At 37.3% G+C, this 24,749-nt stretch overlaps 1 protein-coding gene across 11 annotated transcripts in view; it reads left to right on the top strand.

Moving 5' to 3' along the window:
- The window catches only part of ACAP2 (ArfGAP with coiled-coil, ankyrin repeat and PH domains 2), a 60,338-nt gene that overhangs the window by 13,098 nt on the left and 22,491 nt on the right, over window positions 1–24,749 (top strand). For 6 of the 11 annotated variants that reach the window (XR_010433074.1, XM_064666297.1, XM_064666302.1 and 3 more), the window contains exons 2-11: window positions 3,237–3,294; window positions 5,512–5,631; window positions 6,249–6,302; window positions 9,084–9,142; window positions 9,641–9,824; window positions 12,115–12,159; window positions 13,055–13,150; window positions 17,559–17,633; window positions 18,997–19,008; window positions 24,288–24,400. Coding sequence is in view for 10 of the 11 variants with exons in the window: in XM_064666297.1 (XP_064522367.1) it covers window positions 3,237–3,294; window positions 5,512–5,631; window positions 6,249–6,302; window positions 9,084–9,142; window positions 9,641–9,824; window positions 12,115–12,159; window positions 13,055–13,150; window positions 17,559–17,633; window positions 18,997–19,008; window positions 24,288–24,400 (816 nt within the window). In the remaining variant the exon portion in view is untranslated. Of the gene's footprint in view, window positions 1–2,579; window positions 2,678–3,236; window positions 3,295–5,511; window positions 5,632–6,248; window positions 6,303–9,083; window positions 9,143–9,640; window positions 9,825–12,114; window positions 12,160–13,054; window positions 13,151–17,558; window positions 17,634–18,996; window positions 19,009–24,287; window positions 24,401–24,749 lie in introns of all 11 variants that reach the window. The other 5 variants (XM_064666294.1, XM_064666300.1, XM_064666296.1 and 2 more) reach the window with 2 other exon arrangements.

The raw sequence follows: 24,749 nt of genomic DNA, 5'->3' as shown, positions 1-24,749 counted from the left end.
AGCTTCAGATCTAAGACTGACCCATTCTCTTTTTTGAGGAGATTTTGGCTCATCGTTCTGTTTGGTTCCTGGGATTTGCTTCCTTGAAGTACCTTAGCCTGGAAGAAAGTCTTTCACTGGTCACTTAAAGGGAATGCTATGATGGACATCAGAGTTCAGCTGCTCTTCACTTCTGCTGGGCTGGGTAGCTGGTGACATTATCCTCATTTAAAAAGGTTGCTAAGTCAGATCTTGAGTTTTCTTCCATAATCTCCTGTATTCCTCCCGCACTGCAGCTGTGCAGGAAGCTGTATCTAGCAAACTGAACTGTGTTTTGGGGGGGTGATGGAGGAGAGGGGTCACAGCAGAGGAAAGAAACACATTCCTGAGAGTCCTCATTACAGAGCATGAAGAGTATGGGAGACTGCTCATTTATAAAAGTTGTCCTCCACCCTGAAGCAGCTGTTCTGGTTTTGTGCATTGCCATGCAGTGTTGGAATATCTTGGGAAGCCACAGATGTTTGACTTTGACTCATACACTGGGGCCAATTTGATCCCGATTCCCAATGCTGGAGCCTCCTGGCTGAGATCATGGTGACGCAAACCTTGCTCCCAGTTCCCGCTTCACTAAGGAGCAACAGTTTTGTTACATGTCAGGTTTGGCACCCGGTCGTCAGATGTTTCACCACCACTTCCTGTGTTTATAGCTGGAAGTTGTGTCTTGGCTGTGGACATGACATTTACTCAGAATTATGACAGTTTTCTGTGAACTTTACTCCTGACACAGATGTTTCAGAGAGAAATGCACCTTTGTATTCTGTGGCTTCAGAAAGTATTAAGAAAAACAAGGATAGAATTAACATAGCAGAGTTCAGATCAGTTGTTTTCGATGTATTGCTAACCCAGTATGAAAACAATTTTTGTGACCAGGTGGTACATAATTGATATATGTGTCTGTATTCTGATAGGCTGAGGACATCCTTTGTTGTTCTTGTGCTTGTAATCCAATGCTGAACTAATACTGTGAATGTATTTGTATGATAAGAACTTCTACTAGTTTTTATGGGATGGAAACAGTGAATGTAGCCATCTCTGTGCAAAGAAACATGGATTTGGTTGGAACCCAACAGCTGTTTGATTCATATCCAGCTGTAAGCCCCAGATGTGCCATCCCTCCATTATATGGCAGTGGTGGGAAATAGCCCAGAGGAGCAGCCTGGTGCCTCAGACCTTTGGCATTTCAAAGGTGATCTGCACTGAATCAAGTGGTAGAGGGGCTGTGTGTCTTCCTTTTCTCATGATATCTCTATCTGCTTTTTTTTATACTTCTCTTTTCTTGACCTGCCCCTCATCTTTTCAGTTTTTTGATCTTCTGTTGTTACTTCTTACAGCTGAGCTTATTCTGTCTCAAAATTTTCCTCTTGGAATAGAGCTTTAACTACTGAGCAGATGTGTTGTCTTTATTCTGCCTGTTCTCACTGCCTTTATCTCTCTTCTTCATCTTGAATCTTAGGCTCATTGATTCCTGTGGAGCTGGAACTCTTTGCTAGTTAAAGACACTGAAAAAAATAATATTCTTATCAGATCTTGCTGCAGTTCTGTAAACAAGCTAGTTAATCATGCTTTTATGTTAATAACAGAAACAAATAAAATTTTGTTGCACTGTGATTATAAACAAACAAATACAAAATTGTGGTCTAAATATTGAGATACTTTTCCTTCCTTTGGTTTGTTGGTTTGTTTTTTTTCTCCTTAATGCTTTCTGAAACAAGATTGTCTAGAGACTTAGATGGAAATAATCTTTTATGTAAGAAAATAAAGAAAGTAAAAGAGAAATTGATATTGCCTGAAATCCTTCATGGTCTGAAGCTAGAGAAGAGGAAGAAGCCAAAATGTAGCTGCAGGAATGTGCTTAGATATAAAACTTAGGATGTAACTGTGGGAATGGATTTGGATACAAAAACTGGAATGCAACTATGTGCAGTGAAATCTGCAAAAAGCTGGGAACGTCATGCTCAGTGTTTGAAATCTGCAGGCAATTGGCAGTGTTTTTTCAGAACTATGCTAGTAAAAAAACTGTTTTTCATGAGTTTGGGGCCTGATCAAGTCTTTCTTTTTTCTTTTACTTTTTTTTTTTGTGTTCTTGGCTTGTACTCATGTGAACTAAGATGGAATTAGCAAGAGACAGTAAAGCTGTGGTTCTATGTAGTCTCTCCTGAGTGGTGAAGTTGGCTTAAGAAAGTCCTGCTCCAAATTGTACTTCCCTGCCTGTATAACTTTTTCCAGGAAGAGCTGGTTTTTTTTGTACGACTGAAATGTGAACTGTCTGATCCGATTTTCCAAAAAGCATTACGGAAAACTTCCTATTACTTATTTTTTCCCCCCAAGATGGGCCACTGCTGGTAAATAGAACAGTGGTTCCATGAACAGTTATGCTGGAATGACTGAAAGAGTGAGTGCCCTGTGATGGGCCAAGAAATTAGTTGCCAGATGTTGCCAGAACTTAGTACATTCGTGCTCTCAAGGCAATAGCCCGATGAAGCAACAGCGTCCACAGACTGAACAAAATGTCATCCATCCTCAGTCTTCTGTTTTTTCAGGTAGCAGTAAGGAAGGAGGTGTCAAAGGAAACACCAGCTCTCAAGCAAAAACAAGTTATGCTTTAGCAGTGCTTCATGAAAGCAGCTTTTACTGGCAGGTAAAATTTGACTGGCCTGGAAGATTCAACCAGTCTAGAGTAGAGGTAAATGATATAAACAAGCATGCCATCCAACCTTCCTGCAAGTCAACTGACACGTGGCAAATGCTTTATTTTTTCCTGATCTCACTGCAAGGTCAGTCATGACATAGCTGCAGGTTTGCAGGTTTGAGCCAGGAGAGTCTCCCATAGAGTTACTTAAGAAATTTCACTCATAATTTCAGTTTCTTTCCTATGTCATTACCTTCAAACTTACTACTGGCTATACAAGAATACAGGAAATCTATTTCCATGTGAGAAACATTAGGATTAATAAAATTTGATGTCAAATCTTTATCAATAAACTATGTCTTATCAGTGATGTAGTTTTTTCTTTTTTTTAATGTCAAATTTTCTGCAATTCTTGTGGTTCTCTAAAATCTATGCTGTTTTGTAGTTGAAATTTAAGTGAAACTATGATGCCAATAAATGAGTTAAATGAACGTGTCCTTGCCCCTTCCTCGCAGTCCAGAGTATTTTTGTATAAAGTTTTAGAGGAAAACATTTTTTACTCTTGCAGGGCAGCTTTAGAAGAAGTAGAAGGAGATGTGACAGAACTGGAACTGAAACTTGACAAGGTAAGCTTTTTAATTCAACAGTGTTTGTTCTTAAAAATGTTAGAAGATGTGTTTAGGTTTTGTTTTAAAGTTCACAGCTGGGAAGTGGCAGAGGCCGACCAAGCACTCAGCTCTTGCAGAGGGAAGGGATCAGGGTCGAGGGCAGCGCTGGGGAGACCCGGGCTGGAGTAACAGCGGGAACAGTCGGTGTGGACTCGCTCTGTCCCACCTCAGGGTGTGCATCTGCAGTGCCCCACCCGGCCCCCTCACACCCCTGGGGCTCAGCCCCCCTGGGAGCTCCCTGCAAACTCATTCAGCTTTCACAGGCAAACTTTCTCAGGTTTCACCTGAGATAAAAGCCAGGGCTTGGCAATCGCTGCATCCAGAGCCTGTTTTATGACAACTGCACACTGGGGGGACATCTGGATACTCTTTGTTTTAAAGTCCATGCCTTCTCTCTTTGGTAATCTGAGGCACAGTCACAGCAGGCCAGGTTTATATACATATATATATATATATATATATATATATATCCTTCACTGCTGTCTGGAGGACTTAAGTATCGTAAAATTCATCCTGCTTTTTGTCATGCTTTGTGCACGTGTATGAAAAATTATGCATAGCATCTTTTCAGCACCTTACAGTCCATTTGTTGCTTTCCTCACCTTTGGAGGCTTTTGTTCTTTCTGTGCCAGTATTTTGAAAGTGGCTTATTTTTGGGTTTCATCTGTATAAAATCTTCTTTCTTTTGCATTTTATGCTAAACGTTTAAAGTTATTTTTGTCTGTATTTTCACATGGCAGGCAGATGTCATTTGCTCACCTCCTTAGCTGCTTTTTGAATAAATACTTTTATTCCTGCAGCTGTGAGTTGGCTGCAGAAAGCTAGAGAGAAAGATGGTGTTCTTGTTTACTTCTTGTAGTAATATTTCTAGTTTTTGTAGTTAATAATCTAACCATTTGCTCTTTCAAAATAAGTTCAAGAAACTTAATTTTGGTTTGGTGTGAATCTTGGTGAAACTGATGGGTATAAGAGACATTTTTACTGTAGGGATGATGAATCTGTTTTGGTAGGTCAAACTGGAAGTATTTAAGGGATCCGAAAAATCTTGGAAGCTTGACTTTTCCAGGAGTCTAAAGGATCTGAAAAATCTATTTTGGAAGTTTGACTTTTCCATCAGTCTAAAAGGGTCATTTCTGGGGACAAGAATTTTTAAATTCCTTAAGAGGCATTATTCAGGGCCTTGTAGTACAACACTGAAGTTGAAAGCCAAGCTTCTTTTGTGAGCTGAATTAACTATGGCCTGAGGTTAATGATTTATCTAGGCAAGGTTGATAACTTTTTCTGCTCAGTTATTCACACTAAACTGGGTTTTATTGTCCCAGAATTGTGACTTTGGGCTACATTGTCTTCAGTTTTCTTCTCCCTGGAAGAAAGGACATTGAGTTCAGCCTTGTGAACAGAAGTGAAGGAAAAAGGTTCATGTTGGTAGTGATTTTTCTGTCTATTGTTCAAGCCATTCATCAGAATGTGGGAGATCTTGCTCAGCTTTCTACTTTTCCTAGGAGGATCTGAGTCAAAAATTACCGAGTAAATACTGAGGACCTTCCTGTCAGACTGTGCAGTACCATGAGGGCTGCAGTGCTGCCCGAAGCAATGAATGGTGGGGATGGAAACCCATCAGAGACTTGTCTGTTGTATGAGTGAAAACATGAATTCACCTTTTGAGGTGTAACCATTTCTCTTCAGCTGCGCTTTGTGCACAGAGCCCTTTGCTTTCCTGTGCCTGTGTTCTGAGTGGCTCAAGATGAAACAATGGGTGTGGGTTTCTTTTTTGTTTGTTTGTTTGGTTTTGACTTGGAAACCACAAAACCCTTGTATTTGCTTGGGTTCTAAACAGTAATTTTTCAGTTGCTATGGTTTTTTCCCCCATTTCTCTCTTGAAATATGTGCAAAATCTTAGTTAACAATAAAACAAATAAAAAATAAATGAAAGAATTTATAAAGAGTGGTAACCTTCCTAATGGCATATCAGTTGACCTAGAGTAGTATTTTTATAGCTGTCACTATACAGTAGAAAGCTTTTCTTAAAATCCAGGGCTCTGTACACTTAGCAGTAAACTTTTCAGATCTGTATTTCAAAGCCTTAATTAAGCTCAGTGTGTTCATGTTTATAAGATAGTGTAAAAAACAAACAAAAAAAAGCCTTCTGCTTTCTCCTTTTTTCCCTCAATTTAGCTGGTGAAGCTTTGTATTGCAATGATTGATACTGGGAAAGCATTTTGTACAGCCAATAAGCAGTTCATGAATGGAATTCGAGACCTTGCACAATATTCCTTTAAAGATGCATTGGTTGAGGTAAGTTCCTTAAGAATTGAAAATGAAGGGAGAGAAACAAACTTAAAAGGGTAAAATAGAAGTAGTTGAAGTTTATGCCTTTTTTCTCCTTTTTCTTTGAGATGTCTTTAAGAGTGAGGTTTTTTGCCTGTGGTGCACTGCAAGTGTCTGTGTTTAGTTTCACCTCTAACCTGCAGTGGAAGGGGTTTTCCAAATTCCAGAAAATAGGTATTAGATTAGTGTGTGTACAAGTGATTGCAACACATTAACCAGTTTTTTTGAGTAAGAGTTGTAAATGTGAAAAATATTAAGTAGTGCAGTATTAAATATTGTAAATTAATGTGTTGGATTGTGTGAACTTCCCATAGTATTTACTCAACTTTAATTTTTCGTGCTTTGCTTCAGTTGGGTATTTTATGTATGGGTAGCAGTAACATTTTTGTTGCTTGTAGCTGTGATAAATTTACTTGATATTACTCCCATGGTCTCCTAGCATAATGATTTTAGTGTAATAATCATGATATAAGGAAATGAATTTCCATGTCATTTACTGAAAAGCTGTAAACCTCTGAAATGTTGCTTTTGTGCTGTGTGTTTCGTAGGGCTTAATTTAAACCACTTTGATTTTCTCTTTACAGAACAGTTTGACAAAGTTCTCTGATACATTACAGGAAATGATCAATTATCACAATGTGAGTATTTCTAGCTGAAAAGGTTTTCTTGTTGATAGTGTTTGCAAAGTCATGGTTTAAGTGGTATTAAATATCTCTCATTTCATACTTGTAAATATTTTATTAATGTTTTGTCTACCAAGTATTTATAAATATCTGTTTCTCTGCAGATTTTTATCTTGGTTTATTTTTCATTTGCAATTTGTAAGCATTGCTAAAACCCAATGTTTTAAGACAGTAAATCCTGGATAGTTTCATCTTTTTAAATCAAACTGATGGGTAGCAGTTAAAAACTAAGAGCATATTCCTTTGCTCGTCTGAAATAATGATTACTTTTTCCATATTTTCTACTTTTTTTCCCCTATCCTTTGTAATGCACGAAATGAAGCCTCTCTTATTTGCATATAGTTTTGGTTTTGGAAGTATGACAGATTTAGAGAAGCGTAGAGAAAGTAGAAAATGCTAGGACTTAAGACTAATAGTGATTTTTAGCACGTCAGAGTTCATCAGAAAGTCCAGTTTTGCCTGGATTGAAAACTAGTTTGTTTGTTTTACTCTAAGGAGTTGTATCCTGAAAGCCAAAGGCATGTATTCGTTCTTCTATTTTCTTCCTCTTCCTTCACTGCTTTGGTAAAATTTGGCACAGCACAACTCTGCCTTTTGGGCAGTTTGAAGGCAGAAAGCAAAGAACAAGGAATATTAAAACAAGATTCCTCTGTAGATCTGAGTAGGACCAGTCTGAGTTCTGTCCTGTTTCTCTTTCCTCCATGCCCTTGCTGTGCTCAGGCATAGTGAGTAGAACAGTGGCTTTTACCAAAAGATACAAACATCAGTAGTGAGGCACACTGTGGGGTTCTGATGTAATGCTTTGCCAGACATGCTGTGGTCCTGCAGGGCTTCCTGGCTCAGTGTCACTCTGTTGTTGACCAAGTTGAAGAGGTAGGAGATGCTCCCACTGAGATCTGAATGACTGTCAGTTTTTTCATATGGGGTTTTGCTACAAATAAGTTCAGGAACCAGCCTAATGCAGCATCTTCACTGAGTCAGCAGTGGGGGAGTAGCTTTGACAGCTAATGGCAAACAGTGGCTTTCTTAAACTTGGAGTGTATGAAAGGTGGTGTGTTAGAAAGGCTGTAAATCCAGTCAGACTGTGGTCTGGGCACTTCTTTCTGTTCTTTTTGGGGAAAAGATACTTATGTATTTTTCTGCCTAGCACACTTTTTCTCTTCATTACTGTAAGCAGAATTGCAAGGCTCATATTTCTGGGAGTCCTCTAATCATTTGAGTACCCATCTGGTTATACTCTTTTGTTATTGATCTTGATTGGTGCATTCCTCAGGCACTGGCAAGCTTAAATGTCAGCAGTGGGAGTATCCCAGCATGACTTCCAGCCTGTCAAGAAGTTCTTTATCTATTCTAGTTGTCTGTTTTTCTGGTTTCCCAAAGTGGGAGTACAAACAAGATCTTCTGCGTGTTACTGGTAGATATAGGACAATTCTGATTGGAGGGGGCCCCAGGAGTTGTATGGTTCAACTTCCAGCCGAAATCAGGGTCATCTGAGGCTGGAGCAGGTTGCTTAGGCTTTTATCCCATTTGGTCTTGAAGACCTCCAAACACAGAGACTGAATGGAAGATACAGTACCACTGTAAATGGGTGACTTAAATTCAATCATGTTTTCCCTCTTTCAGCATTTCTAGAAAAAAAAGACAAGCTGCTAAAGGTTTTGCTGTTTGTACTTGGCATTGCATAGCTTCTCATTTCCAAAGTCTGTGAAGAGAAACTAAGACTGAGAACACTTAAAACATTGTTTGACCTGAAACTGAGTTCTTGACTTGCTCTTTCAATAGAATTATTTAATGCTTCAAGATCTTTACCTTTTGTAAGAGATTCTGTTCAACTGGGCCAACTGCTGCTTCCTTATGTTCTTTCACCTCTTTATTTTTGTGATGGTGCCTTGCCTATTTCTGTAATGCAGAATGGGAGGTGTAGAGGGGGTGGAAATTGAGGCATCATTTGCTGTCTTCACATTAAGAAGTGACAAAAGGATTTGTTCAGTAGCCATTGACCTGTTCTGTTCCATCCTAAAACTCAGAGGGCAGATGGGAGGCTGAAGGGATGTGTGTTTTCATTCCCCAGTTAGAATTTCTGGGGTCATAAGAGAAAATTCAAGTTCTCTCACATTCAGGTGTGCTTTGGCCTTGAAAAATTAACAATTTCCTTTTAGCAGTTCAATAGTGGGCGTTTTTTTTTAAAACGTATTATGTAAAGGAGATGGTACTAATTACTCATGAATGTTACATTTTCACCATTAATTTCAGTCTGTGGGGGGTTTTTGCCAGAAGTTAAGGGCATGTTCTTTCTATGGTTTCATTTGTCTCTTAATTGTTGATAAATTGTGAAAGTCTAAGAACCAAAAGAGTTGTTACTTAACATTCGAAGTTTTTTCTTCAAGACTATTACTGTACAATTAACATAATAAACTTATTCTATGAAAGTAGGTATGTCTCATACTGTCAGGATGAGAGAATAGGATGCCAGGAGCTCTTATCTCCCCTTATAACCATAGTCTTTAAGAAAAGACCAGCAAAAGGTGTTCAGTTTATTTTCCTTATTTTCTTCTTTATATTTAATTTGTTTCAAAACTACTCTGTAGGGGTGGTGTTATATCTTGGTATTAGAGGCACCAATATTGGTTTAATAATAATTCATTTAGTTCTGTATAATTACCATTTGTATATCTAAAATCGGAAGGTATGAATACCTCTAAGTTACTGACCTACATAATAATGCTTTTCTTTCAGATTCTCTTTGACCAAATCCAAAGATCAATTAAAACACAGCTTCAAACTTTTGTTAAAGAGTAAGTTCATTTGCACTTTTAATGGGAAAATTATATGTAAAGTAGAATTTAAAAACATTGGCTTTGAGTGAGTTGGTGAAACATCCTTCCTGCAAATATCCAGCCATAAACTGAGAAGTTTGTAGTAAAGTTGTCAGATATCACCCCAGATCACTGAGGCTCTAGATCCAGCTGCAGAAATATTGAAATAGTATGAATTACTGATCTTAAGTACTTGTTGTAATTGTCTAAGCTTGGGTGGAAAAAGTACTGCCCAAAGCTTGTCTCCAGTAAGCACAAGATGTGTTTCTTTACATGTCAGTTTTGTCCTTCCCTCGGAAAAGACTAAGAAGCTTCTGTTACAATTTGTGAGTTCCCATTTGACCCAAGCATGTATTGAAGAGTATGAAAACAGAGAAACCACCTAAGGCAGTCTTGAACATGGTCTGTCTAATGTAGCTTTAAGCACTTTTTCATGCTTTGGAATTAATTTGTTATCCACCTTTCCTTTTTCTTTAGAGATATTAGGAAATTTAAAGATGCAAAGAAACAGTTCGAAAAAGTGAGCGAAGAAAAAGAGAATGCTCTGGTGAAAAATGCCCAAGTTCAAAGAAATAAGCAGCACGAAGTAGAGGAAGCAACCAATATTTTGACTGCAACTCGGAAGTGTTTCCGACACATAGCTCTGGATTATGTTCTTCAGGTAAGTGCAACAATTAAAGCTATTTTTCAAAACCATTTGTTACATATTGTTAGAGATGTGTCCTTTAGAAGTTCTTGTTGCAAGCTTCTTGGAAGCTGTGCAGAGAGTGAAAAAGGGAGAACTTTATCTGCAAGTAACTTATTTTTTTAATAAAGTCTAGGGAACATTAATTTACTTGATGCATTCTTATTGCTTGGTTCTTCAGTATTCAGTGCTCTTACTGTAATGGCACAGTTTAATTTTCAAGTTGAACATTAATTTTGAAAAAATCCCAATATTTACCTGACATTCACCTAAATGTTTCATGAGTTGATTATGCTGTAATTCCTAATATATATGAAGTAAAACCTTTAACCTAGCCTAGGAAATACAAGTTACCTGAATAATTCTGATATAGGATGTTGGCTATTTTAGCTGTTAGCTTTGGTTTTTGTTTAACAAACCCAACTTGTTTAGATGCCTCAGAGTCTGGCATTTTGCCATATGGGAGGGCAAGAACTTAGAACTGTCCTTTTACTTTTTAGTGCAGGTCTCCCATAGAGTGTTGAGAAGTATTCTTTGTCATACTGCTTTGAATCCTGTAATACAGTAATAAATTTTCTTTTGATAATTAAAATTCATCTGTTTCATACTTGCACACAGCTACAGCAAAACAGAATTATTGCAACTCAGATGGTACGAGAGGTTGAGGGCTCCTAAGTGGGCCTGAGAGTCTCCTATAACCAAACACAGAACAGCCCTTTACAGTTAAATTTATTCTATGTTAGACATTATCATCTTGATTTGTGACAGTCCAGTCAGTTATTTAAAGCTTAATTAACTGTTCTATAGCTTGCATTATTACCTGTAAAGTGAAGTGGAACTGATCAGCCTGGGCACATGCACAGATATGATGGTCTGTGGTCAGTCTGAACCTGAACTCCTGTCTTTTTTGCACTGAGAACAAAGATAATTTTGGTGTTTAAAAATTCATGTAAATTATGTACCAATGGAATATTTGTGCTAACTAGTGTGATGCACTAAATGGTGTGGGGGGAGCTGGCAGTCATTACTGTAGTAGGCCAGTTTCTTGTGTGAACATGGAACTGCATTGTCTCCTGGAATTTGTATGTTCAAAGTATGAGCAGTTCCTGGGATGAAGATGCATTTAAAGTTACAGGGAAAAGTTTCATCATCTCTTAATTAATGTGGGCAAAAATGAATTCAGCTTTAGAAATTCTTTCTACTTGGGTGGCTCTTCTGAAAAAGTGGTTTCACAACTATGATCTCCTTGGAGCTAGATTGGCTTTAAATTGTAATTCAAAATCTCTTCTTTTATTTTAATTTGTTTTGCCTCATAAGTTGAGGGGTTATTCTATACAAACAAATCTTCATTATTTTTGCTGCAGAAGGTTTTCCAAAATACTGACCACTTAAGTAGAGAAGTGCAATCTGGTTTTGATTATATCTTCAGTAAGTTTATTTCTTTTGCTGGAATTTTAAACTGACATAGAGGTGTTAAATTACAAAATCATGCATGTTTCTGCTAAGCTGGGCTTTTCAAGTAAAGTCTGTAGTTCTGGATGTCAGCCTTTAAAGATTAGGGAACAAAGAAGATAGAGGAACTGGATGAATGGGAAAAATCAGTTATTTTTTTTTCTATGGAATGTGAAATCTTTAAGTTCTAGGGCAACACCGCTGGTCAGTGACTTCAGATAGCTTAAAAGCACAAATATACCTGGAAAGTTACTTATTGAAGCTGTTATGATCATGCTTGTTTCTGAGACTGGGACAATATCCCACTTTTGGGACACTTAACCACTGTCAGTCTGAGGAGAAAAAATAACCATGCCCCCATCCTTTCCTCTCCCCTGGCAGCAGACAGCAGTGGTGCTGAGTGCAGCTTCTTTGGGAAGTTGGTGGGCTGGCTGAGCTCACACTGTCAGAAAGGCTGTTTGAAACATCTTGAGTTCAATCTCTTGGAAATGGGTACCTGTTTTCCTGACTTGAAAGGTGTATTACATTACTTCTAGCCAGCACGTGGTGTCCTGTATTCTCCCTTCCAGTGTAAGAAAATGGTGACTATCACTGTGAAATTCGAGCTTTGCAAGAGTTCTCTGGTTGCATCATTTTGATATCGTGGCAGAACTAGAATGCATCTTCTTTTGAAAGTGCTTTGTGAAGTCTGATGTTATCTTCCAATGTTTTAAGCTTTGATATGATTATTTGGAAGTAATTTGAAGTTTACTTATGTGGGGAAAAATTGCAAAAATAGAATAAAATAAGTTGCTTGTTTGTTCTTTTTTTCTAGATCAATGTTCTTCAATCTAAAAGGAGAGCAGAAATCTTAAAATCGGTAAGATGCACTCTATGTTCTACATAGAAAATATTTACACACGTCTAAAATTAAAAATGTGACCATAAAGCAATATGTTAAAAACTTGATCCTGTTACTCATCAAAGCATTATTGGTACATTTAGCAATTTGGTGACAGTCATTTTGACCATTACCATGACTGGGTGTACATGTTTAACTGCTTTTGACAGTCCTTTTGGTTCAGATTTGAACACTTTTTTTAGATTTTCACTGCTGGGTTTCACAGTTAAAGTGAAACTTTGCCAAGAATTCTGCTGTTTAGGTCTGGTACATTACTTCATAAACAATAAGTACTACTTATAATCTATTACTACTATTCTAAGAGGGATTCAGCTCTTTCTAAGAAGAGGATAATTTTTAATATAAATAGTACGGTATCTGCTAAATTAATAAACAGCTATATCTGCATCCCAGTTTTCTTCTGATTGTATTCCCTTTTCTGTTTCACATTATCTCTGTAAAAAGTTTATTGAGGTAGGGACTGACAAACTAAATGGTGCTTTTCTATCAAATGTCTAAAGTTGCCCTCCCATAATTTTCTTAATTCCTTTAAACAGGAGATAATAAAACTGACATGAATTAGAAGTAATTTTCTACCCATAAGTAGATTTCTTTTGTTTTGCTCATGGGGTTAATCCCATCAACTGATTTCTGAGATTTTTGGCCTGGTTCTTTGCTGCCTTTACCTTTCACATTTATTTTACAACACTGGAAACTCTGTGAGATATTGCTGTAAAATTATCAGGACACAAGAGCAGAAATTAAACCTGGAATTGTATTTTAAGTTGGTTTCATGTGGATTACTGAAGTGATGTGTTTACATGATATCTGATATATTTTTTAAAAAAAATAAATATTTACTTTTTCCTTCTAGATGCTATCATTTATGTATGCACACCTGGCTTTTTTCCATCAAGGCTATGATCTGTTTAGTGAACTTGAGCCCTATATGAAAGATCTTGGTGCACAGGTAACAAATTATTTTAAAAATTCATAACTATATGCTGGAATGGATGAAAACCTGATATATGCCTATGTATCAGGTACATCATAGATTTATTCAACAAAAGGAGAACTGTGGTGTGATAAAGGCAAAGCATAAAAACATACTGTAAATGGCTTGAATGAAACCAGTTACAAACTGAAAGTTGTCCATTTACTAAAATTAATACTGCCTTTAGGATTTACATACTTAAAAATAGCCAGGAGTGCTCTTTGAAGTACCCTGTGGTATCCAGGACACTGAGGTATTTATTTTTTTTAATTTTTTGTATATGACCCATGTTATAAATATATTTAATAATAAAAAGTAGATTAGGTTTTCCTTCCACTCATGTGCTTTATTTACTGTATCAATTATGTGGTGTGCATAATTAAACTTCGATGTGTGCAAAAATAACTTCAGTGTTAGCAACTTAGACCATAAAATGGAAGTCTGATTTTAATAAGTGGTGCAAAATTGAGTTCCTACATGGAATCCTTCTTGCCCACTTTTGTTGTTTACGTTTAAGAACAGGCAGTTGCAGCTTCTGGGTTTTCTGTGAGGGACTCATGAGAAGGTTAGATGGACCACTGCCAGCTGCACACAAGAGACATTGAAAATGGTTATAAAAATAGATTACAACATATGAGATTCGAGTGTATGTCTGTGGTACAGGAAGAAGACTCAGCAGTGTCTTGACTTGTTTTCAGTGCAAGTTAAATGGACCTGAAAATACTCTTACAACACTTTTTATTTGCCTACATCTGAGGACTTGTAACAAGTGCTCTGATAGAAACTCCTTTATTGCCACTTCCCAACCAGATACACCACGCCGCCAACCCAAATTCTGAGTGTCTCTCCAGGTACAAAAGCAAGTAGATGACAGCAAACATTTATTTACATTTATCTTGAGTAGATGTGTCCCTGAATGTCTAAGAAATTACATTGTTCTGATCTGGTTATTCCTGCCACCACACTGTTGTCCTCTGTGCCCCTCAACCTGCTTCTGTGTCTGTGCAGTGAAGCAAATTGGGAACTGTAGAAAATAACTCCCAGCAATGCAATGTCTGAATAGTTATTTTTCTGCGAGACAAGTCCCCAGTCAGGTTACTGTGGGTCTTAACTCCTTGTAGAAGAAACACGTCAGTGTTTGCCATAATAGTGGCACCTGAACAGTTCAGGTGCATGTTACCCTTCCTTAGTTGTGCCCTTTATTCTTTCACATCCTTCTGGTTTGGGTTGTAATTGTTGAACCGGAGTGTTTTGGTAACATAAAATGTGTGTCCTGTACCTCTGTGGAAGAGGGGATGGGGAAAGGAAACAAACCTATGGAGTTGGTAGTGGTTTATGCTGCTGACCAGGCTTCAGTTTTTCCATTTCATTGACATGATTGGAGCAAGAAAACACAAGGTTATTTTTGAATGTCTGGTCATGCTTTTGCTTGCTCTGGTAAGGAGCACTGTGTAACATTGATTTTGGTGCTGGTATCATAGCAACTGAAGGAGTTAAATTTAGCAAATCCGAAGCTGAGAATGTTTTAAATACATTGCAATTAGAGCAGGATAGACTGAAGACCCTGAAGTTGTACAATTGTTCTTTTGTGGCAGACCTTGGCATTTAAGTAACGGATATTTTTCATGACAGAAGCAGGCTTGTAAATAACTGTTGAAAGTTTAACAGTTAATGGCTTTGCAGTTTATACTGGTTGAAGCTTCTGTCTCTAACAAAGTGTGTGTGACATAATTGGGATTTGCTGGATTTTTGTGACAACACTGTTAGATTCCTTCTGTTGGTGAGTGAGTTTTCTTTCCCAGGTAAACTTCATATATGATCTTAATTACAAGGTTTAACAGCACCTGAAATAAAATTGAAGTGTTCTTGAATAGTGTAGTTATAATTTTTGAATTCTTTTTCTTTATATTTTCAAATAACTGTTTTACATGATGGAGTAGGATTGAGCAGTTTTGCTTTCTGGTCGGGGTAGGATCCCCTGTGAATCAGATCATTGTAGGGGAATCTTCAATGACACAGAAGAGTAATATGAGCTTTTGCATGGAAATTATGGAATTTGGCACTTTTCATGTGAAATGTGGTTATCTTAAAAAGAAAATGTAATTGAATTTTCATTGAGATGACTATTCAAAAAGCTAAACATTTTAGTCTGACTTAATTCTCTACAGAATACCACCTACAGCACTATGTTTATAAAAATACATTTGCCAGTAAATGCAGTAGTTTGAAAAACCTAATTTTTTACGAAATACCCAGTAATGGTATAATGACTGGGATTTTGGTAGTTATTTTTAGTTATGTGATATGCTACAGCTTTTGATAGTTGTATGCTGTTAGTCTCTTTTAAGACAGTTGGTATGCTGCTCACCTGAGTGAAAAGGAAGGAATTCTGATTTGAGCTTTCAAACAGGAATGATACAATGCTGTCTTTATAGTAAAAAAATAACTTTATTTTTATAGTATAACTTTGTACTTTATAGTAAAAAAATGATGGAATGAGCTGCTGTTAAAACTTTGTTTTGGCACTTATGCTGTGGTAAATATATCCTCAAACACTTGTATTTAAGATAAATTAGAGGTAATTACCCTACTCTGAATGTGGCTGTCTTTTGTTTCATCTAGCGGGGTAGGAGGAGGAATTTCTGGGGGGCCATGTGCAGATTCCTGAATCTGAAGGTTTATCAAGAAACTGGATTCCTATGAAGTTTTGAACAGCCTTTAGATCAGTTCTCGTCTTTATTCCCAAGGGTTCTTGGTGCAAAATAGTCTTTGAGAACAATGGCATCCCAGTCTCTGTTTTAGAGGCTCTTGTGTCATTTTTAAGTCCTATAGCTACATAAATGTGACATCTGAATACTTCAGTCTTCAATGTGTTCATGTTCACAAATACCTGTAAGGTGTGAAGGTGCTGGTGTGGCCTTTTAAGCCAGAGAGGAAGACAGGGAGAGAGGAGTTAAGGAAGGTAACAGAGTGTGGAATTGGATCCAGATGTCCCAGCTATCTGGTGGCTCCGTAATTGTTGGGGATTGTCTGGCACAAGGGTGTAAGAGCCTGTTACTGTCACTTCTTTTCTCATTTATGTCATGTCAAGCAGGGGAAATAAAACACTGGGGAAATGGCCAGGGTTGGCAGGGCTTGTCACTTGTGGTTCTGAGAGTGGGTGGAGGCAATCCTATTTGTGTGTGGATTAGAGGTTCTGTTAGTCACACTGTGCCTTCCGCCACGTGACTGACTCAGCTGGAAAGCTGGTGCTGCTCCCTGTTCCTGGTCTTCTCGTTCTAGGCCTGGAGCAGAGCCAGGTCTGTCCCACAGATGGAAAGCTGCAGGCTGTGCACTGTGCTCAGCATTGCATTGGCATGGTTAGTCAGTGAGATGCTGGGACTGGGTTAGTGGCAGGCTTGTATTACAGGCTGGATAAAGGAGTTCATCAGATTCCTGTTGTGTAAGTACCAAGCTAACTGGTCTTTCAGGCAACATCTGCCTGTCCACTGCATTTCTTATTTAAACATGAAAATCTGTAAAAAACAAACAAGCATAAAACAAAAACAAAAGAAGCAAACCCACTAAACAAAACCAACAACAAGACCCCCAACCAAACAAAAAAAACCACAGAAACCCCCAACCAAACATATGTTCTCATACAGGATATTTGGTTCTGTAAAATTTCCTGCGTTTTTTTTTGTTTTGTTTTGTTTTCTGGTTTTATAAGGAAAAGGTTTGTGTGGTAGTGCTAGAGAAATGCTTGCAGCAAGTTTTGGGGCTTTTTTATTATCACTGTAAGGATGCCAACTTAAATATTGTGACAGTCTCTCTTCTTTTCAAAATCATATTGTTGTTATTTCTGAAACTAGAAACAATTTGAATGCCTTTACCTAAGATTTCCAGGAATCTTGCTCAAACACTGTTGGTGACCTGATCAAAACTATCTATGCAAAAGCCTGGTTGAGGCAGTTCCCCTGCTTTGTGGAGGGAAAAATCCCTGTCATTTGCTCCTTGTAGTTTCTGCTGCTCCTGCCAGTGCTGCTGCAAAGGCCAGCAGGAGCAGCTAAAGCCTGAGTCATCCCCCTCGGAGGCTGAGCACCAATGCGGTGCAGAGTTGCTGTGCTTGGCACCATGCTGTTTGAAACATTCCCTCTAGTGCCTACAAGAAATGTACACCTCTGTAGAGGTTAATTCAGGATGGTAGTGCAGTGCTTTAAACGAGACTTCAGTGGTTATACAAGGTAAACACTTTGTGACAAAGAAGTAATTATACTATGCAAATAAAAGTCGTGCAGTGTCTAGACATAATGTGTTCTCTTTTTTTTTTTGTCAGCATTATGAAATCTACTGAGCTAAATTTCTCGTGATATCTAAAGATCCAACTTTCTGTTTCTCTTTACAGCTGGATCAGTTGGCTGTAGATGCTGCAAAGGAGAAGAGAGATATGGAGCAAAAGCACTCCACTATTCAACAAAAGGTACTTGAGAGAATATAAAAGGCAGGCTGCACACACATTTTTGTATCTGTAGCATCTCTTCCCAGCAGTTTGCATCTCTGCATCAGAACTGTGAGGGATGGTATCTTTTAGTGCAGAGAGACAGATTTACACATCAGTAAGCACAGGGTCAGATTGGAGATATTAATTTTGTTTTACAGAACCAAATATTATATTTTTACTGAAACATGAATAGAACAGTATAATTTATTCAAATGCTGGGATTCTAACATTTCAGTTACATCTTGGATTCAATGCAGTTGTACAAGTTGCTGTGATTCCCTGCTGTGTGTCTGTAGAAGAGGTGTGTGTGCTGCACAGCCCTACAGTCACACACATACACAGCACTTTGGGCTGTGCCAAATATGAGTGCAGCACTTTGAGGTGGTGTGGCAGCTACTGTCACATATAAAGAGCAAAAGTGAACTTTTGGAAAGGCTGTGTAATGCATGGGTTTAACTGTACACAAATATGAAAGTGATAACATTGGATTCCTGCTTTGGGAAGATTTTTATGTGCAATAATTTTCTTCCTTTTGCTTGTTGAGAAAAATGTAGATAGTTTATGTTGAGGGGGAAAATGACTTCTGTTGTTTGGATGTTCCAGAAGCTCTAGGTCAGTATTGGTTTTGCAGGTATAATACTAGAAGTTAAAAATATTTCCACTGAACTCTGGTAGTGAGCTAATACTGCAGGTACTTTTGAAAGGGATTAGATACCAGTTTAAAGGTAATGCTACACTTCTTACTCTCATTCAAATATGTTCTGTATCCATTCAGATGGCATAAATTTAAAAAAAAAAAAGCTCAATGTAATTGAAATCTGACGAGTAAATAAATTCAGAAATGAAAGCAAGTGGAGATTATAATTGAGGTAGCCTTAGTAGGAGCCAATATTAATACTAATGGGAAAAGGTAACATTTTTGGTTGCTGAAAAAATTTTTGTTGGTTCATCCTGTCATTCCTTCAGGAATTGGTGGGAAACAATAGGATTGCTGTGAAATCGAGCAGATGTGATGATGGAGTTTAGGACAGTCCTGATGTGCTGTGTTTGGAGGAAGACAGGAGATAACAGCAAAGGAAAGGGAAGAAAGAGGGGGAAGTGGGAAAGAGATGGAACTGGAGAATTAACATTGAAATTCAAATTTTAATTTGTTTGGGCTTAATAGGCCTAGTTTTAGGAATGGGCACTAGTTGAGGAGTTTACTGTTAGAGAACAGTGGTGCTTGGTGAAGTATGTAAGTTATGAGCAATTATCTTTTAATTAGCCATAGGAATAATAACTTCTTACTGTGAATTATGGTTGGTGTTTACAGTCTTTGTTTTTTCTTCAAATGCTGCTTAAGGCTGCCTTACAGGTAAACTATTTTTAGTAGTATCAAATATCACTGAAACTTTTAAACTTCATGAAACTCGATAAGTCGTATCTGTGTGTAATATAAATGTTCTTGATTTCTAGTACAAATGGCAATCACAATGAGGTTACTTATATTGTTGCTTGCTTTAATTGACAAGGCTGTCTCTAAAATATAATCAGAGCAGTCAGATTGTATTGTATGTTGCCCTCTTAAATTCTGTGTCTCGAGTTGTGTATGTTGTCTCCTGTCCTTGTCAGTCACTGTTGCATTTTTGTGATGATAATGCCTGGACTGTGCTTTCTTGGAGATTGCTCTTATAGCTTGTCCAGTCATTTTCTTGGATTCTTATTCAAATCATGTTGTCTGTTTTTGTCTCCTCCTACTTGCTTTTCCCAACCTTCACACAAAGTTAGTTTCCAGCTCATCAGGATGAGAACTGCCTTAGACCTTGGATCTTGTTCTTTGTATCATTGTTTGTCATCTGGTCAGTTTGACCCAGATGGCAACTCTATTCTCTGTTCCCATGTCTTGTATTGTTGCTTTCTACTGTGTTGCCTCTTAGACATACATTCCCAAATCTTTCCATGTTTTATAAAAACTGAAACTTCTGAAGCTGCTTGTGTTGAATATCCCACAAGGTATATGTGCATTTAATATACTGAAGTTTTAATCTAATGCTTCAGAATGATGCCTTTCCTTCATTGTGTGGATAAAGAACAGTTCCTTTTCTGAAATGTATAGGTAAGTGCATATGTGCACACACCTACCCACCCACTACCTGTGTTTGCATATATGTGCACATGCATGCAAAGTAATTGCACTAATTAAATAATCCATCTCACTTTTCTGTAGAATCATCATCCTGTTCATTTAGGCTGTTGTAGAAGAGGCTGATACAGGTGTCATGGAAGGGCTTGGTCACCGATATAGTGTGATTTCTTTTGTAAGAGAGCTGATATCTGATTTTTGTTTGTTTTATTTCTTTTAAGTGTTGAGGTCTATTGACACAGAAAATATGCAGGAAACAATTTTATTTTCTTTAGTGTAAGAAATTATTTTTTCCATATTAAACTGGAGCAATACATACTATGAATTAATCTAGAAATGACATCATCATTCTGGGAAATTTTTGCAATATATTTTTATAGGAAAAAAGAGTGATGTCACAGTGACAATACTTAAGACATTACTTTTGTGTGAGCAGTTTGCAGCCCACTGCTGCAATAACATATTGAATTAAGAAATAATTTAAAAGTCACTTGGACCTGTAAACAGCATTATGGCTTTTTGGTTTTGTGACAGAGCTAATATTTTGTTCCAAAATAAGGGAAATAATACAGGAAAAGTTATTTCTTTTGAACTTCAAATAGTTTTCGTTTTATTCAAATCCCCTTTTCATTAAAATAAAAATCTGCTTCCGAAAAACTGCTCAGGAAACAGCTGGAGTGAGAATGATTTGAAAATTTTTAACATCTTGAGTAAACAAGGTGGTAGGAAACCAGATGCTACCACAGTCACGTGAGCCAGAGCTGCTGTTGAGAAGTAATGCAAACTAATTCCTGCCTCCAAAAGCAAAGATGTGCTCGTGTTTCAAATGACTTGTTTGCTCAGTGACGCTCTTGCCTTCTCTCTCTGTTTTGGATTAAAAACCTTGTTACTTTTTGTGTCTATTGTTGTTTTAAGCCCTTTCTGGAGGGACTTTCAGGTTAAGCATGACAAACATTTCTTGCTGATCGATGGGGAAGGGAATGGAATGGAAGCAACTTTCTGAATGGAGGGTTTGCACAATTATTGTCCTTTATTTAGTATATTCTGGCCTAACTTTTCAGGTTAGCGTTTTCTTTGGTAGTTACACTCCCCCATTTACTTCCCTTATAAAAAACTTTTAAAATGCTGCATCTCTAGAGTAAAAAAACATTTTGAAAACGTATTCAATGTTGAGATAAATGTTAAGATTCAGTGTTAAAATACAGTCCCTAAGATTTACTGGTAAAATGGCTTGAACAGCTTTCATGACCTGATAGCAGTTTTCATGTTGAAAGTAAATCAAAAGCTCTGCTGCTGAAAAGCATGGGAGGGGTTGTTTTGGTAACAAGAGAATTGTATGTAGAGAAACATAAAACATGCAAGCTATGAAATGAATCAAGTATGTGTGATGAATTGATATGTTCATATGAAAATACATTCACTGAAACACTGTCAGGAATATTAAGTGTTCTGTGACACACCAAATTAGTATTATTTCTGGAGATGAAAGTTGTTTTTCCATTTCCAGCTGTACCATGTACCATGCTGTACCTCATGGACATTTAAAGAAAAAGAGAGGGGAAAAAAGGCATTGAAAACATGCTGTATGCTTCATTTATATAACCCACTTGTACATGTTTGTTTTCCAGTAGCAGCCAACCATGAAAAACGAGTGTCAGAATAGAATCCATAGATGTTTCTTCTTTCAAATCTGAATGAAATGTGTGATGTAGCACTTCAGTGTAACTTGCATAATACTGGCTTGATTTTCTTAGTTCTGATTAGGTGAAATGTACTTTAGCCCTAACTGATACCTAATTAGTAAACAAATTATGTTTAAAATAAAATATTTATCAGTTGTGTACCTGCTTAATGAACACAAAATTCTGAATCACATACAGTGACTGGGTTTATTAACATGTGATTCTCTTATGCAGGACACTGGAAAGATATGGATGTATTTCTCTCCACCCCCTGATGATTCTTCATGATTCACTAAACTTTTCCATATACCAAGTTAAAAATAAACTATAATGTGACTGCTTTTCTCCAATTTTTTAATTATAAAATAGCAGAGACTATAAGATCAGATACAGCTTACCTAGTTTCTTTTCCTACTTGTATCCATGTAATTGAAATGAAGTGGGGCATGGGTTTTTGTGATTGTTTGGTCATCTTTTTCCTGACCACAACTTTATTAATGAAGTTTTATGGATAAAGCATATGGAAGCCTTACCCCCTCCTCCTCGAGCTGGTAGTCTGCTCTCTGCAGTTAGGAAGCTATTTAACATTTGTCTGTATACTCTTGTGTCTTTTTTTGCTGTATAAAGGTGGAATTCAGTCAGGGAAGTCATTAAAATAACACTAAATGCACTTCATGAGGAAGGGTCAGTGTTTTAGACAATTTGGACTGAGACTGTGGCGTGATAAACAATCCAAAGAAGGTTTCCTGTCATACTTGTATATGTCTTCAAAGCACGGATCAAGACTCATTGGAAAAGACAGTTACATTTTCTGCAGCAGTTCTCCAAACCCCAAGGAAAATGTGATTACACAGTAGTTTGATCAGAAAAGACTGAGGGAATGTATGTTGTCTTTCACTAGACAAGGAGTTGCAAGCATCACTGAGGCAGGAAGATGCAAATCTTTAGCAGGTTTCATTATGTTTGGGAGCTGGTAAGTTAGAGTAATTTATCATTTTTGTGGGAGGGAGGGAATGTGGCATCAGCCTGTCAAAGTTGTGCTTATAGTGGTTTTCCTTTTTTTTTTTTTTTTGAGAGCATAAGAAACCAAAAAGAGTTTTTAACACTGAGAAAGTTTGTGTGTGCCATAAGTTGTGAAATACTAAATTAAAATTGTAGTGTGATACTTAAGTGTTTGTGCTTACATTAAGTCTTTTATATTCAGGATGTTCTGATCTCCAAAACAGGCAGAAAATCAAAGTTATTAAATGCCGAATAATAAATGCACAAATGCAGGCATCTTCCATTGATCGTCTGTCAGTTAAATAATCTGGATTTAACATTTCAAATTTAGTTAATCTATTCAGATTGGTACTAGCTGAAAACGCTGAGTAAGTTTAGGGTATTTATGCTGTGCTGACCAGGGAGTTTAAAGGCCCCATTTTAGTATTTGTAGCCATTTCACTGTCATGTCTAATTAACCTTGGATTGGACCAAACCATCTGCATGTATAAGAGCAAACATCATGTGTAGCACAAAAGTTGTGTGGAGCCCGGGCTGTTACATAGGGCTGCTGATGTTGGTTTTGAAGCTGATTACCTTTTATTTCTTTTTTTTAATGTTGCCTCTTTTCCTCGTGTACGTAGATAAATTCCTAAGGAGCAAAGTGCAAAACAGACTTACAGATATGCTTTTCACACAAAGCTGATGTTTGCAATGTAAAATAAGTAACTGCTGAAGGTTCAGGAAAGTGATATTACAAAATGTTCTGTATCTTCAGTATTTAACCTGTTCATTTTTTATTTTTTTTTGAAAGCTAATTTTCAGTGATGTGTCTCTTATGCCCTTGTAAAGGGGAGGAAGCCATATGTTGCTAGTCTACTTTAGGATATATTGAACTAACAGTGAAATTAAATTACAGCATGTATGTTATTTTGATATGTGGACATAGCATATGATAAATTATGTGATTCCATTCCATTTTCGTGTACCCCTAGTAGCTGTTAGCCTCCCACTCACTGAATATCTGAACTCTACCTCCCTGGGAAGAGTTCATGCTGTTTTCAATGAGATGTGAAAGCAAATGATCACCACATGTATTATTACTTAGTCTAATCTGCCTTTGCTGGAGATGTGAAGCAGTCAACCTTCTAAAATTTGTAAAGCTGCTATTAACTGTTATTAGCTGATGTTATTTGTTATTAGGTTGATGAAAATGTATATTCCCTTGTCCTACCTGTAGTTTTGTAATCTTATCCAAGATCATAAAGGAAAAATTACTAAGTTCTTGTCATCATTTCCAGCACTGTAACTGCTTTAATTTAGAGTTAACTGATGGCATCATCTTTATTTGATTACTTGTCTTCTAAATTCCTGTTCAGCTCAATTGTCAAGATGACAGAGCTGAAGGAAATGCTGAAGCACAACTGGCTTTATTCAGGTGTCTGCAACAGGCTGCAGCTGTTTTTCAGTTTTGATTCCTGACTTTCATTGCCCCATTTCCTGTGCTTTGCTGTCCCTCTTCTTGGGAATATATGTGAGATCATTTGAGCAGTTGAAGCTGCTCAAATGAGATGCTCTGTTAGCAATGTTTGCCCTCTGTAGAGGTCACCAATACCTGAGCAAGAAATTCCCCTTGTGTACAGGTAAAGTAAAAATCTTCAGTGTTCTGATCTCCTAAAACTGCATTTAAAAAAAAATCTTCAGGGACTGAGTCATGGTTTGACTATTAAGTGTTGCAAGCAAAACATCTTTCCTAGATATGTTTACTCTTTGACAATAGTACTGCCCATACTTGAAATTTTATTTGAAACTGCAATGTCTTTTTCTTGTCTTGTTCCTTTGTCCTAGGATTATTCCAGTGATGATACAAAACTAGAATACAATGTAGATGCAGCCAATGGTATTGTAATGGAAGGTTATCTGTTTAAGCGAGCCAGCAATGCCTTCAAGACTTGGAACAGGTAATTATTGAGAATCTCTATTTGCTGCTTATAAAGTACTGCTTGGTAAGCTGAATTCTGGTCTGACTTAAAATCTGTGTAACTCTCTGATTCCACAGCTTTGACAGAACACTGGGGTGACTCTGTTAATTGAAGTAGAGATGACACTTCAAAACCATTTTTCCTTGTTTTCTGTCCTAATTGTTTGCAGACCTTTTTCTAAGAGTGTACCTTTGTTTGTATAAGTCCTATGTATGGAAAGCCTGCTCTGTTGGGTGCAGCCTTGCTTTGTAATTGTGCTTTGGCCTTACTTTGGGGTTGAAACAGAGCAATCCTTGTGATTGCATACAATAAACTCTTGAGTGGATGT

The sequence above is a fragment of the Pseudopipra pipra genome, chromosome 10 (genome assembly GCF_036250125.1).
Source record: "Pseudopipra pipra isolate bDixPip1 chromosome 10, bDixPip1.hap1, whole genome shotgun sequence".
Classification (NCBI taxonomy): Eukaryota; Metazoa; Chordata; class Aves; order Passeriformes; family Pipridae; genus Pseudopipra; species Pseudopipra pipra.
Note: the sequence above shows the minus strand (reverse complement) of the source record. Positions and strands in the feature narration are given on the sequence as shown.